A 14969-nucleotide genomic window follows, 5' to 3' on the forward strand; every position below is an offset into this window, starting at 1 on the left:
AACAATTCATATTTCTAATGGCTTTAGGTAAACCCTCTATTATAAAACACACCTGTATGTATATTTACAATATTACCAAGAAGCGAGAAGAGGCCGAATTAACGTCATTATCATTAGATTAGTGCTAGCTTATGATAATGACGTACATTTGTACTTATATATATATATATGTCTGTCAGCAGTTTCTTTTTTTCTCATAAGGCCACAGCAAGTAAATTATATGGATGACATCAGCGCGTTCATTAATTTTCGCCTGATTTTTTTTACCTTTCGTCAATGGTCAACATACCGAAGATAATACAATATGTCGCAAACTACAGTCAGTTCTATCACAAAAACGTTCTAGATGCCATAAAAAGGCATTTGAAAATGAAAAATTGTGAAAACTTTGTACAAATGTACGTTGTTCAATTATTGTGTATGCAAGCTGTAACAAGATTGCTCGTCGTTACGAACTTACAGGAAGACACTGTGCAGCCCTCATGCCGAACTTGTAATATAATCTGTAATTTCTGTACCAATATCATCGACAACGTGTAATCCGATGTGCTGTTCTTGAATGAAGTGAACTATTAACAAATCCGAAATTTCATTGTCCTCCGATGATATGTCCAACAAAGGCTCTGTGTTGTGCAATTGTTTGATATGACCCAGCAAACGTGAGGCTCAATTGCTCGCATTTGACGGCATTTGTTGACAGGGTGCTCCATATCAATACCCAGTTGAATATAGTTGCTGCCGATTCATTGCATATGGATGCCCATGACCGGTATGACATGTTTACTCTTGAATCAAGAAGGTCTTTTATCATACATGAAACCTCATTGGTTGAATACAGGAACAAAAGACCTGTTGGTCGTGATATCATATTTTGTTGCCTCAAGTCTTGTTTAACAAGATTCATGATCTAAGAATTTGAAAATATAGGAATCTTGTCTTTTTTTTGGCCCGCCTTGTTTGTTTTTTGGAGTCTGCAGAGGATGTCATCCATAAAATTTACTTGCTGTGGCCTAAAGAGTATGAAACAAATTTGCACCAAGTGCCTTCACTAATTATCATCTGATTTTCATATTTCTCAAGTTAGTAAGGTTCTAGATTATGTAGCTAGTGGACCGTCCTTGTCGTGAGTCATGGCGTTCATTCCAGCAAACACTTTTTCAGCCTCGTTATGCTTAGGACAACCTTTCATTAGATACTGGATTGATTACCAGAATTAACATAATTGCTGCCTAATTGCTGCCTAAGCTAACTACATTGTAGTCCACAACCTACGGCAGTACAGTCCAGATGTTAATAAACTTTAACTTTCAGTCGAAGGAGACCTGTATGAAGTTATACTTCTTAACTGACCGTATCTTCGTCGGTAACACGCATCTACAGGGACAGTTAATCCACCTTTTCACGAAATGTATATCAGTCAGGACACTGATTAACAAACAGATGAAAACTCGATTCACATTGTGGGACCCGGGCTGACCGATACATTCCACGCCCTTCAGCACAAAGACTGTATTCGACTCGAGTAGACAACTACTTCAGATAAAATTCCTTTACTTATAATCACCCATCCGCGTAATTGCAGGTCGCAGTCAGGTATCTTCTTGTGCCCCTCCCCGACTTATACCCCTCCCCATTATATATGATAGCAGATAGTTACCTGCAGACCAACAATGTAGCAACAAAGCAGAAAAAGATGGCGGCAGATTTTTTGCCTCTCACAAAAATTGAGTTTCTTTTGAATATATGTACGACAAAATATAGAAGTGCTAAAGATAGTTTTATATGAATGAATGAATGAATGAATGAATGAATGAATGAATGAATGAATGAATGAATGAATGAAAACTTTATTACCGTGTCTTGCGGCATTTTGCGCCCAGCCCATGTGGGCTTATATTTATAAGACACCATATGCGTTACATTGCGTTATAATTCTAGTTGTATATTATTGTAGGTAATTATCTGCTGCCATCATCATCAGGCTCAAATCATTTGCTCTTGAAGAGGCCCCCAAGGTGTCTCCTTACCATACCGGATTGAGTTAAACACGCTGTACTGCGTATTGCTACGTCGTATTTCAGACATGTCGTACTCCGCCCCAAAGTACGTCGTAGTTGGGGGAGACTGACTACAATGTACCTTTACGTACAAACTACGCCGTAGTTCGCCCACACTACAACGTGGTAGACAAGCTCGGCGTACTGTACACTCAAATACGTCGTATTTATTTGAAACACGGTCTAACTGTACTACGTCGTGGTGACACAAAGGTACATTGTAGTCAGTCTCCCCAAACTACGACGTACTTTGGGGCGGAGATGTCTGAAATACGACGTAGCAATACGCAGTTCAAGCGTCCGTAGAGAAAGAAAAGTTTACGTGCTACATGTTGTATGTTGAATTGATTTACCAACCTATGACGAAACTATTTACGAATATTCCAAGGAAGAGGTTGAAGAATTCTTGAGAAACACTCACAATGACGGTCGGAAGGAAGAAGCCCTGGAGGCGAACCCAAGCTTAGTGACAGCAGAGAAACCAGAGAAACCGCTCAATACTAGTGAACCATCCTGGAAGGAAGTGCAGGAGGTTGTGAAGAAAGCTAGAGCGGGGTCAGCTCCTGGGCCGAGCGGGATACCCTACAAGGTTTACAAGAAGTGCCCGTTGCTCCTGAGAAGATTGTGGAGGCTGCTCCGAAGAATCTGGTTGAAGGGCAGTATACCAGCATGTTGGAAGAAAGCAGAGGGATGCTTCGTACCTAAGGAAGAAAATTCATCTACTATAGACCAGTTCCGGACGATCTCACTTCTAAACGTAGAGTGTAAAATCTTCTTCTCCGTCCTGGCTAGAAGGATGGTGGCGTACGTGACAGAGAACAAGTACATTGACACATCAGTGCAGAAAGGTGGCATCCCGGGCTTCTCCGGATGTCTCGAACACACAGGGGTACTCAGCCAGATGATTAGGGAAGCCAAGACAAGCAGAGGTGACCTGACGGTGGTGTGGCTAGATTTGGCCAACGCATATGGTTCTATTCCACACGCCCTGTTCCAGGTGGCATTGGACCACTACCACGTCCCTGCAGGAGTCAAGGGTATGATCTCCAGTTACTTTGGAGGTTACTTCAGAACTACTGACTTCACAACACAGTGGCAGAGTCTAGAGAAGGGTATAGTGACAGGATGCACAATCTCCCCCATTTTGTTCATAATGGGAATGAACCTTTTGATAGAGGCAGCCGCAAGCAAAGCTAAGGGACCTCGGATGATGTCAGGAGCTAGGCAAAACCCACTTAGGGGATTTATGGACGACCTCACAGTAACTGCCGTATCCCACATAGAGGCCAGATGGATGCTAGCAGAGCTGGACCTGATGGCAACGTGGGCGAGGATGAAGTTTAAACCGAAGAAATCCAGGTGTATGGTCATCAAGAAAGGGAAGATAACCAGTAGATTCAAGCTCGAAGTCCAAGGAGAGCCCATTCCATCAATCGAAGGAAATCCGATCAAGTGTCTAGGAAAGTGGTACGATGATACCCTGTCTGACAGGACGAACGTCAGCAGCACCATGAAGCAGATAGAAGAATGGTTGAGAAGAATAGAGAAGTCAGGCCTTCCCGGGAAATTCAAGGCCTGGCTTTACCAGCACGGTATGTTACCTAGGTTGATGTGGCTACTCACTGTATACGAAGTCCCAATGACAAGAGTAGAAGAGATGGAAAGGAAAGTTAACAAGCACCTCAGAAAATGGTTGGGCGTTCCACCAAGTTTTACTTCACTGGGTCTGTATTCTAAATCAAGCCAGATGCAGCTCCCGCTTGCCTCAGTGGCAGAAGAATACAAGGTGGCAAAATGCAGAACTGTCATGATGTACAGAGATTCGCAAGACCAGCAGGTTAGGCAGGCAGGCGTCACTACAAGGGCAGGCCGGAAATTCGTGGCAGACTCCCTAGTTTCAAAGGCGGAAGGAATGTTGATCCTGCGGGACATAGTTGGGATAACGAACACTGGAAGGCAGGGTCTGGGTTCGTCACACTTCCAACAGTGGGGAAAAGCAAGTAGGAAAGAAAGGCGAGCCTTAATTCAGACAGAAGTAAGACAACTTGAGGAGGAAGGGCGGAGAGCCAAAGCAGCACAGTTAGCAGCACAGGGGGCTTGGACCAAGTGGAACCTCCCCAGTAGGAAAATAACTTGGTCGGATCTGTGGAAGCTGGAGCCGTTCCGTATTTCTTTCCTGTTGAGATCAGTTTATGATACATTACCTTCCCCAACCAACCTGTGCAGGTGGGGACTGAGGGAAGACCCAGCATGCAAGCTCTGTGGCAAGAGAGGCACAATGGCCCACATCCTGTCTGGGTGCAGTACAGCGCTCACACAGGGGAGATACCGGTGGCGACACGACAAGGTGCTGACCACGATAGCAAGTATCCTAGAAGTTGAGAGGAAAAAGAAGCGCCACTTAGAGTCGAGAAGAGGCCCAGCAATCGCATTTGTAAGGGAGGGGGAAAAGAGTCGCCCTGCAAAAGCAAGAGCGAGCAACAACATCCTGCAGAAGGCGAAGTCATGGGACCTGATAGTGGACCTGGGAAGGAGGCTACATTTCCCCCCAGTAGTCCAGACGAAGCTGCGGCCAGACGCGGTGTTATGGTCAGAAGAAGGGAAGAAAATCGTCCTCATAGAGCTAACAGTCCCATGGGAGGAGACATGTGAGGAAGCATACGAGAGGAAGAAGAATAAATACCAAGACCTGCTCCAGGAGTGTAGGGACAAAGGATGGCAGTCTTGGCTGTTCCCAATAGAGATTGGGTGCAGAGGATTTCCAGCACACTCAGTATGGAAGATGATGACAGCACTAGGGATAGCAGGGGAGGACAGGAAGGTAGCTATACGCAGGATGGGGGAGGCTGCAGAGAGAGCCTCATGCTGGCTGTGGAATAGGAGAGAGGAGGTATGCTGGAAGCCAGGAGGAGCGGATGGGCAGTGAGTTGGCCACCACTGCCGGGCCCGACAGCAAGAGGGTGTTACGGATAAGGGCTGAAACACCCAATGAGGGCTGATCCGTCTGACGACATCCGACTTCCTTCAAGCGACAGCACTCCACTTACCTTAGGTGAGTGGAGTTCAACAAGCATCCAAGATGTATTAACCAAACGGTGCTCCTATTTACTGTTACCAGACAGGATCAACATATAAATATGAGGGACAGGAATGCAGTCACAAAACTAAGAATCAGCTGCCACAAACTACATATTGAAACGGGAAGACATACCCGCACTCCTCTAGAACAACGATTATGTAAACATTGTACTTTGAATAGAATAGAAGACGAATGTCATTTTGTAGTAGAATGTGGATTATATACCAAAGAAAGAAATTAACTGTATAAGCTTGTAGAAAACCTATTTCCCTACTTCACACATTTAAGCACTGTACAAAAATTCATATTCCTAATGCGACTAGACAAACCTTCCATTGAAAAACACGTCTGTTCTTTTATTTCTACTATAACAGAAAAGCGAGGAGAAGTAGAATTTATCTAATGATAGTCATATTCTTTTGTATCCGTTAACTGTACTTGTTATTTTGTTTTGTTGCGACCTGTACTTAGCCAAGTGTGGCAGAAATGTGCAATAAAGGTCTTCATTCATTATATGTGCACCCCCCCCTTCCAAATGAACAACCTTCTTGAACTACTCCCTTGTTGTGTCCCAGAGTCATTCATTCTATGGTTACACCGCAAGTCAACTCTCTGATTTGGCAAGTGTCGGCATAACCATAAAATGAACAACATTCCTGCATAACGACAATAACGAGATCACACATGAGTCTCAAAGGGAATGATAAATTACACATGAGGATAATAAGTTCCAAATGGTCTTTTAGAAGAAAATAATCTGCTTCTGGGGTTGAGTCTCTATACCTTAGCTGGCTTGGCGTTATAGTATTAGTTTAGTACCCGTATATCATGTCAGTGTTCTTGCCAGGCCTTTTCAGCATAGGGGCCCCCTATGCTGTGATTTGGACCCCCTATGCTGTGATCTGGACCCCCTATGCTGTGATCTGGACCCCTATGCTGTGTTTCAACCAGCATAGGGGTGTTTCTTTCTGGGGAGAACCTTGTGACCCTTCATAAATCTTATAAAAAGTTCATATTTGACTTTAGAATAAGGCTGTGATAGAGAAAACACTTAACTTCACCAAATTTATCCCTCAAAATGTAGAAAATAGTGCCTCATTGGGTTATCAATTTAAAGATTTTCCTTGGGAGCATGCCAGACTCCCTACTCTTGTCATGTCTTCGGCACTCTGTGCATGACTTGCGTTGCATAAAGTTGGCCTCCTTTACCTGACCCCTATGCTGTGAAAAGATTCTGGTGAGAACACTGCATGTTAATACTTAAGTATCATTGAGCACACAACAAAAACAAACACATATGTCTCTTCACCATCGACATTTAATACTCTTCTTCAAAGAATACAGATCACAAGAAGTACGTTTCTTTCTGATAAAAAGTACGAATCGATAGTAAAGGGCTTTAAACTTACTTACATTCATAACCACCTATTTTGTCCCTCTCTTGCAAATGACCTTATTTGCGTTGTGCTTTGTATATCAAACCTATAGTATATGTATGTATAGCTTGAAAGTTCATCTGTGCTGGTAGAAATCATTCTGATACAAGTTTTAACTGTTATTTCCAACACAAAAATTGGAATTACACAAATTTTCGATTGTACAACACCAGTCTTTGTCAATGAGTGAGCAATCCACCGCTGGGATGACGTCACGTTATGCAGATAGCACACGTGACTCGGTGAGCAGTGGATCATAAGTAGCGGAAAGTCTGTGGCGCCCGCCGTCTCTGTTGAGGGATGATTGTAAGGCCCACGCCACAGACTTTCCGCAACTTATGATCCACTGCTCACCGAGTCACGTGTGCTATATGCATAACGTGACGTCACCCCAGCGGTGGATTGCTCATTCCTGTTAACGTTGTACAGTCGAAAATTTGGGTCCAATTTTTGTGTTAAAACTTGTTTCAGAATATATGTATGCATGTGTGTGATGAACACCTCAGTTCGTCTACTATATGCTTGAGTGGATACAATATTGGATGCAAAAAGACTGAAGGGTTTAAAGTAAGTTCAGTTACACCAAGTTACGCCCACAGCAGTGGGAGACGTATCCCACAATACATCGCAGTTTCCGGTTCTCAGATTCTCCGTGAGTTGCACCTAAGCTTGTTCTTCGTTCTTAGAACAATCGTAGACTCAAGAGTTATATATTTTGTGTAGGGTTTGTCATATTGAGCCTATTATTTGAGGGTTGAGGTGCGACTTGATGGTTGTTACTCTTCGTCTCCTGCCATGTCTTCCAGCTCCCTCATTTCCTTCTCGACGTCTTCATCCATACCGGCGTCTTCTCCCATGTCTTCCATCTCCCTCGCCTCCTCCACATCCGCATCCGCTTCTTCCAAGATGTCGCGTAAGTCTTGCAGGGTCTCTTTAATCTCCAGTGCGCGCTTGAACCAGTCTGTGAAAATATCATTTGTTACATCATAAATGACGTTACATTGTTTTGTTCACCTTGCAGCGTCTAGTCGCACATGGGGCAGCAAGTTTCCTCATATGTCAGACCATTTGACAGGGAAGCAGTTAGAGAAACAAACCGGGGCTGGAATGGGATGGATTCAAGGCTAGGAGAATGGATACCAGGTCACGAGAATAACATAACTAGTTTTTTTCATCCAACAAGATTGAAAAAGGAATAGCCTGTGTTCCTCTCCCAGTCAGTGGTCTGACCAGTGGAAAGGCTGCTACGAACGTATTACTAAGTTAGGCTAGGAAGGTGAGCATTCCACGAGAAAAAACTTTCGGTCATGAAGGAGCCATGTTCACAGCATCTCCTCTGTTAATATATACATATAATAGTCACCATATATATATATAACGTTGGGAAACATAAATTCGGGATTTTTCCGATAATGGTTGACTGAAATCAACCTAGCAGAACAATAAACCATCCTTTTTTTCTATTATTCTGTCAGTATCATGTACTATCTTTACACTAATCATATATATGGTAGATTTTGTCTCTAGTCGTGCTGACACCATAATATTTCAACTTGAAACTACCGTCCGCCGCACGCACAATGACGGTGCTGTCGGACAAGGGTGAACATTAATTCGGGAGAGAAGATTCGTCTTGAATATCTTACCGTTAATTACATTTTATACAGCAGCTATTCGTTCCATCCTTGGCTTGAGGAGAGTGCTATGGATATAGACGTGTCCAAGTAAAAAAAATACACGAAAAAACGGCCGTACCGGACACATCAAGCCTCCGGGAACAACCCGTGTGTTGAGTTGATAGAACGTTACTCAAAGTCGATTCCCACCGTCATGGAAATTTGTACATTATTCATCGGAGCGTTAGCTGGATGCCGTAGAAATGGTAATATTACTATGTCCATGTGTTTCTGCTTGTGCTAAAAGCAAACTTTGAGGAAAATATCGCCATCAGTCCACTATCACACACAACATTTGGACAAAAAAGTGTTCCTCGCAAACGTTTGTCGTCTGCCGAATAGCAGGATTCTGGGTAACGAATATGGCGGCGGGAAAATTCACCGTAGTGCCGTAGCCATTGGTTGTAGCAACAAAGAGGCGTTTTGATGATTAATCACACTTAGAGTCCAGTTGTAGGTTAGCAAAAGAGATTCCAATAAGTTGTAATGTAAATAATTGTGTTGAGCAGGAAGCGGATGTGACATTTGTCTTATAAACCAGCGAACAACTATGTGTAGTATAATTCTCCCACGAAGCCCTCAGACTGTGACAATAAGGGACGGAGAGTTTTTGACGTAGCCAACTTCTAATGCATGGTTATCGAAGCTTTTCAGACAGTGTTCTGAATACGTTAGTCTGTCAAGTTTGCATTTCTAGCGGTGTTACTGATGTTGCATCTAGCGCATATCCCTAAATACCCCGTTTTCGAAAAATCCCGAATGTAAGTACCCCGCGAATTTATGTTACCCAACGTTATATATACAAGCTTAACATAACGCAAAGAACCGACCTCCAGAGATGCCCGTCCTCTGGTAGATCTGTCCCGAAGCAACTCCCCAGACTTGGTTGGAGCTGGAGCTGACGTGCACGGCTTCCATTTGGCCCCTAACGGACTGCCAGCTGGTTCCCATCGGGTTGTCCTGGGTGATGCCTGTTCGGGAGAAACAATATAATCGTTTTATAAACCTTTGATCTTTATTCAAATAACAACCTTGCAGAGATACAAGAAGCTATCAAGACGTTCGAAATGTAAACTTTCTCTTGCTTTATCTTTCCGGAAGAAGTCAACAACATTGTTTTCCTTAGAAGCGAAATGTCAGTCGGGTAAATGCTAATTAGGATGTGCTTAAAGAAGGAGGTTTATTTTTATAATTCCCTTCCTATGTATACCCTGTATGTGTTCCCTTCCTATATAGATAGATAGATAGATAGATAGATAGATAGATAGATAGATAGATAGATAGATAGATAGATACTATTAGATAGATAGATATAGATATATAGATATTAGATATCATATTACATTGAAACAAACAAACCTCTGCGGACGTATATCTGGCGATTTCTGGTCACCCCCCAGACGACTCTGTCCCCGACGCTGATCTGGACCAACAATGTTGATCCCGGAACTTTTTGCCAACCGGTCCCGGCAGAGTTTTCGTTAAAGGCCGTGCCAGTTCGGTAGTAGACCTTCCCATCGCTGTCGACGCCCCAGACGCCCGATTTCCCCACAGAAACAAATGTTAGCTTTCCGGGCCGGATGTTCTGCCACCTCGAACCTGTTGATGTCACGGAATAAAGCGCATACATGCGTCAAACATGTGCTGGTGACTATCCCTGTATGTTGTTGTGAGTGATAACAGGAGGGTAAGGAACACCTGGCCATTAAGGTAAATTTACATTCAAGTATGTACTAGTGTCCACCGGTCTTCATAATGACTTCCTGGCCAGAGATCTACAGTCAAACATGTACTAGTGACTGCCAATGGAAGAAATCTTAGAAAAGAAAATGACAAAGCAACAACAACAAAAAAAAAACGGATGCCTTACCCTTCCATTTGAAAATAGCGTTATTCCTGTCGACTCCCCAGACTGCGTTGCTGGTTGGACTGACGTTAACCATTTTCAGCTTCCCGTTAATACGCTGCCAGCCAGTTCCTGTCGGATTGTTGGGGCTGATGCCTGTTTGAGCGCAGACATGGAATGGAAAGGCATTATTCACAGGGTACAGCCCTCATAAATTATGTAAACGAGAAGGCCATCATTTGCATGATTTATGTCTAATAATGTCAACATTCACTCACATGTAACTTCCAAATGCTGCAAGAATTAAATTCCCATTATTTACCAACTGTAAATCTATGTAGTCAAGGGTAGACGTTACAACTTACAGTCGACATGTGCGGCGGAGGCCAAGCCAAATTAAAATCCTGGAAAACCTTAATTTTCCTTGAAAATTTTGGAGACTTTTATTGTTTAGAAAGAACAGGTAGGGTCTAAGCTTTCCTATTTTGGCCAGAATTTGTTGAGTTCACCAGATTAGTTGGGCGTAAGAACATATGTGAGTAGTTTGGTCAGGCCTACCCTGAGCGGATGAATACAGCCGAAATCTGGGTTAATGTAAGGTTTGTTTACTTCCGGGATCTATACTCGTCGTTCGAGCTGGGCAACAGCCTGTTTTCTTTGCATAGTTATCAAGTATACCCTTGTGGCTACGTGGTGCAGAATAATGTTTGAGATTGAACTTAGGGTAAGTACTTTCACAAGGAGAAGGTTCCACTGTAACAACTGATCTCAAGGCGCCGGTCTAAGGTTTGTGCAAAATAAAGCGACAATTGCTCACGATGTGGTGAAAGCATGAAACAAGGTGTGATGTATCCTGGATGGGTTTTCAAGGGTGGAGCCTATTCAAAAGACATGTTTCTTAGCGGCGGTTGTGAGTACAAAATGTACAAAACGGTTTGTTCAGGTCGACGTAATTTATAAAAAAAAATTGATCTGCCTGACTATCTAATCTTCTTCGAAATAATTCAATTTTCCTGATATGTTGGCGAGGCCAATAAACACTTAATTGCCCCCCACCACCACCCCGAAAAATTGTTACCTTTTCTGAAAAAGATGCCATCGTGGGGGTCCACGCCCCAGACGATGTCTTTCCCCACGCTGATGTGTTTCAGCTTACCAGGGCGGACCGGCTGCCACGAGGAGCCCGAGGAGACCTCGTTGCCGTACGTCCCGACGCGGTAGAAAATGTAGCCTCCTCTGTTCACTCCCCATACGCCTGATGCTCCAACTGACACGTACTTCAGATTACCTGATACCGGCTTCCACAGAACGCCTACATAAATTCAACATGCGAGTTAAAAAGTTTAATCGCGCACATTCCAGAAACAGCCTACACACAGCTTATTAAATTTAAAGCACGCACATTCCAGGAACAGCCTATACTACGTATAACTTTAAGTTAAAGCATGTACATTCCAGGAACAGCCTACACAAAACTTAAAGTTAGAACATACACATTTCAGGGACAGGTTGTAGTTTACAAGCCAACTAATACTTCAGTTTCGATGATTTAACATAAAGCGCATTTCAAAGGTCGAAAAAAAGTAAAAGAGAGTGACGCAGATGCATGATAACTGAAATTATCATGACAATGTATGTAGAATAAAAATGAATGAACAATACCTGCAATACTTGCGTCAGCAGCACCTGTGGAACAAATGTATGGATACGTGAATACGTGAATCAGGTTGGTGAATGAAATATCACTGGGTAAAATGTTTCGCAACCAAGAGTTGATACCTGGCCGAAATTCACCTTTCTCATGGTGATAACGACTGTGTATACTTCGCACTGCAGCTAGGTGTCGCTGCAGTGCAAAGAAGGCGGTTCCAAACGTGACTCGGTCCATAAGCTAATGAACATGATTCACGTTTGGGACTGCATTCTTCACCTTGCAGCAGCGACACTTAGCTGCAGTTCGAAGTAGAACCAGAAACGCTGGTTAGCTAGGAAGTTTTGGTTGTGCTCGAAGAAATCTTTTATCCAAACTTTTAGATACATAAGATATAAGTATACTGATGTATGCATACCAAGAAACAAACACAACGTCTTATTCCTATAAACAATCACCACTCTAGTTACTAGGGCTAAATCGTGTGAACAGTATACGCTTTAGCCTTAGGTATTCATCAACAAGTACCTGACTGCATGCGAGCTGCAATCAATCATAAGTGACGGAATCTTATCTAAAGTAGTTGTCTACTCATGCCGGATACAATTGATGTTTTGTGGGTGTGTCATGCCCAGATACCAGCCGATCCTGATCCCAATTTACGCGAAGTAAGATACCGTTCTATGTGTTATGCAGTTCTTGGAACGGTACAGTAAATGTATATTTTTATCAACAGATTTGCGATCAGCTAAAACTTATTTACTTTATTCGGTTCTCGGTTGATTCAAAGTTAGACTTTTCCAACATCAGGACTGTGGACTGGCATGCCATGTAGTTTGGGACAGTAATTACGCCAATTAACAATTAAAGATACTGATTATCGACTCGAAGGAATGTCGGTCGACGACTCGGACCATTACCAACCCGGCCGAAACCCCTGGTCAACTCGGCCCAAACCCCCGGTCCGAACTCAGCCCAAACCGCCGGTTAACTCGGCCCAAGCCCCCGGTAACTGTGCATTTTTATCAACAGATTTGCGATCAGCTAAAACGTATTTACTTTATTCGGTTCTCGGTTGATTCAAAGTTAGACTTTTCCAACATCAGGACTGTGGACTGCCATGTAGTTTGGGACAGTAATTACACCAATTAGCAATTAAAGATACTGATTATCGACTCGAAGGAATGTCGGACGACTCGGACCATTACCAACCCGGCCGAAACCCCTGGTCAACTCGGCCCAAACCCCCGGTCCGAACTCGGCCCAAACCCCCGGTTAACTCGGCCCAAACCCCCGGCTAACTCGGCCCAAGCCCCCGGTTAACTCGGCCTAAAGCCCCGGTTTACTCGGCTCAAACCCCCGGTTAACTCGACCCAAACCCCCGGTTAACTCGGCCCAAACCCCCGGTTAACTCGGCCCAGACCCCCGAGTAACTCGGCCCAGACCCCCGGTCCGAACTCGGCCCAGACCCCCGAGTAACTCGGCCCAGACCCCCGGTCCGAACTCGGCCCAGACCCCCGGTCCGAACTCGGCCCAGACCCCCGGTCCGAACTCGGCCCAGACCCCCGGTCCGAACTCGGCCCAGACCCCCGGTCCGAACTCGGCCCAGACCCCCGGTTAACTCGGCCCCAACCCCCGGTTAACTCGGCCCAAGCCCCCGGTTAACTCGGCCTAAAGCCCCGGTTTACTCGGCTCAAACCCCCGGTTAACTCGACCCAAACCCCCGGTTAACTCGGCCCAAACCCCCGGTTAACTCGGCCCAGACCCCCGAGTAACTCGGCCCAGACCCCCGGTCCGAACTCGGCCCAGACCCCCGGTCCGAACTCGGCCCAGACCCCCGGTCCGAACTCGGCCCAGACCCCCGGTCCGAACTCGGCCCAGACCCCCGGTCCGAACTCGGCCCAGACCCCCGGTTAACTCGGCCCCAACCCCCGGTTAACTCGGCCCTAACCCCTGGTCAACTCGGCCCAAACCCCCGGTCCGAACTCGGCCCAAAGCCCCGGTAAACTCGGTCCAAACCCCCGGTTAACTCGGCCCCAACCACTGGTCAATGCAGCTGGTAATGGTCATAGGTGTCCTGGTACCGACTCGCAGTATTTCTCCGAAAAATCAGTTAAGGGAACGCTGGTACAATTTTGTTGGTTTTGATACGACCAACAGCGAAAGAAAAAACATGAAAAAAAACGAACATGATAGTTTGCTACATTTTACTATGTACATTTCATTCGTTTGACCACAACAAGCTTCAATAATTGGTCTTCTAATGAAAGAATCCAACCGTACATATTCTGAGTGACACGAAAAAAAAAACATGGTTTGTAGGTGTGTTTTTTTCAGTTGGAAAATGACAAAATACTGCACTGATAAAGCATACGTATCGTTAAAGCTGTATTTCATCTCTGGGAGAACCGGTATCAACTATTTTGCACGCGTATCATTTGTCAATCATCAACCCTTCAAAACCTTGGGCGATACTCCAAACTTTGTGTGCATTTTCTGGGTAGGTTTTTCTTGTTCAGTCAAAGTCGACAAAACATTACTTATACGTCTTTGAAGTTACATAAGAAGTTGGCCCAATAATCCTAGGAACTTTTCTCCCCAAACATATTGATATTTTGTAGCATTTACTTTGTACAATTCATACTTTAGACAACAATACGCGTCAATATAAAAAAAAATCATACTGTTTTGAGCGACACGAAGAAAAGGAACATGGGTTGTACTTTGCGCTGTACATGTTTTTCAGTCTGAAAATGACGTTTAAAAATGCGGTACTTCGAAAGCATCATTTATTTTTCTCTATCATGCATTGGTTACATTTAGAATCTTCCAAATAGCTAACTTATTGTTACTTTAAGAAAACGGTTAGGCAAAGAGGAGCGACTTACCGAGAGCAAGGAGAACCACGAATATAGCTGGAAATGCGGCCATCTTGAAGAAGTCCAAAACCCCAACTGACCAGATGTTGTCTACGGAGCTCAATTTATTTCCTACCCGGAGTTGTCTTACCCCGGTATGTAACTATGGTTTTCTTTTGTCTTTGTTAATTGTGTTGTTTGCGTGCCACCCCACACCCAGGACACGCCCATCTTTGATTAAAAGTCCACCCTTGTCTACTCCCCGGAGATTTCCCAAGTTGTCTGTCAGCAGTTTCTTTTTTCTCTCATAAAGAGTAAGAAACAAATTTGCACCAAATGCATTCACTAATTTTCATCTGATTTTCA

At 44.1% G+C, this 14969-nt stretch overlaps 1 protein-coding gene across 2 annotated transcripts; it reads right to left on the reverse strand.

The window, feature by feature from the left end:
• Positions 1-6436: 6436 nt before the first annotated feature.
• On the reverse strand, positions 6437-14751 carry LOC136431140 (perivitellin-2 31 kDa subunit-like). Of its 2 annotated transcripts, none has more exons than XM_066422398.1 (7): positions 14634-14751; positions 11757-11780; positions 11251-11406; positions 10119-10250; positions 9608-9847; positions 9079-9219; positions 6437-7533 (listed from the first exon to the last, which is right to left on the reverse strand). In XM_066422398.1, exons 1-7 carry the CDS (start codon positions 14674-14676, stop codon positions 7349-7351), a joined length of 921 nt encoding a protein of 306 aa, XP_066278495.1. In that variant the 5' UTR covers positions 14677-14751; the 3' UTR covers positions 6437-7348. The 2 variants fall into 2 exon arrangements, with proteins under 2 accessions (XP_066278495.1, XP_066278493.1); XM_066422396.1 differs by having other exon boundaries at positions 11173-11406.
• Between the last annotated feature and the right edge of the window lie 218 nt (positions 14752-14969).

Source organism: Branchiostoma lanceolatum, chromosome 3 (assembly GCF_035083965.1).
Source record: "Branchiostoma lanceolatum isolate klBraLanc5 chromosome 3, klBraLanc5.hap2, whole genome shotgun sequence".
NCBI classification, from domain to species: domain Eukaryota; kingdom Metazoa; phylum Chordata; class Leptocardii; order Amphioxiformes; family Branchiostomatidae; genus Branchiostoma; species Branchiostoma lanceolatum.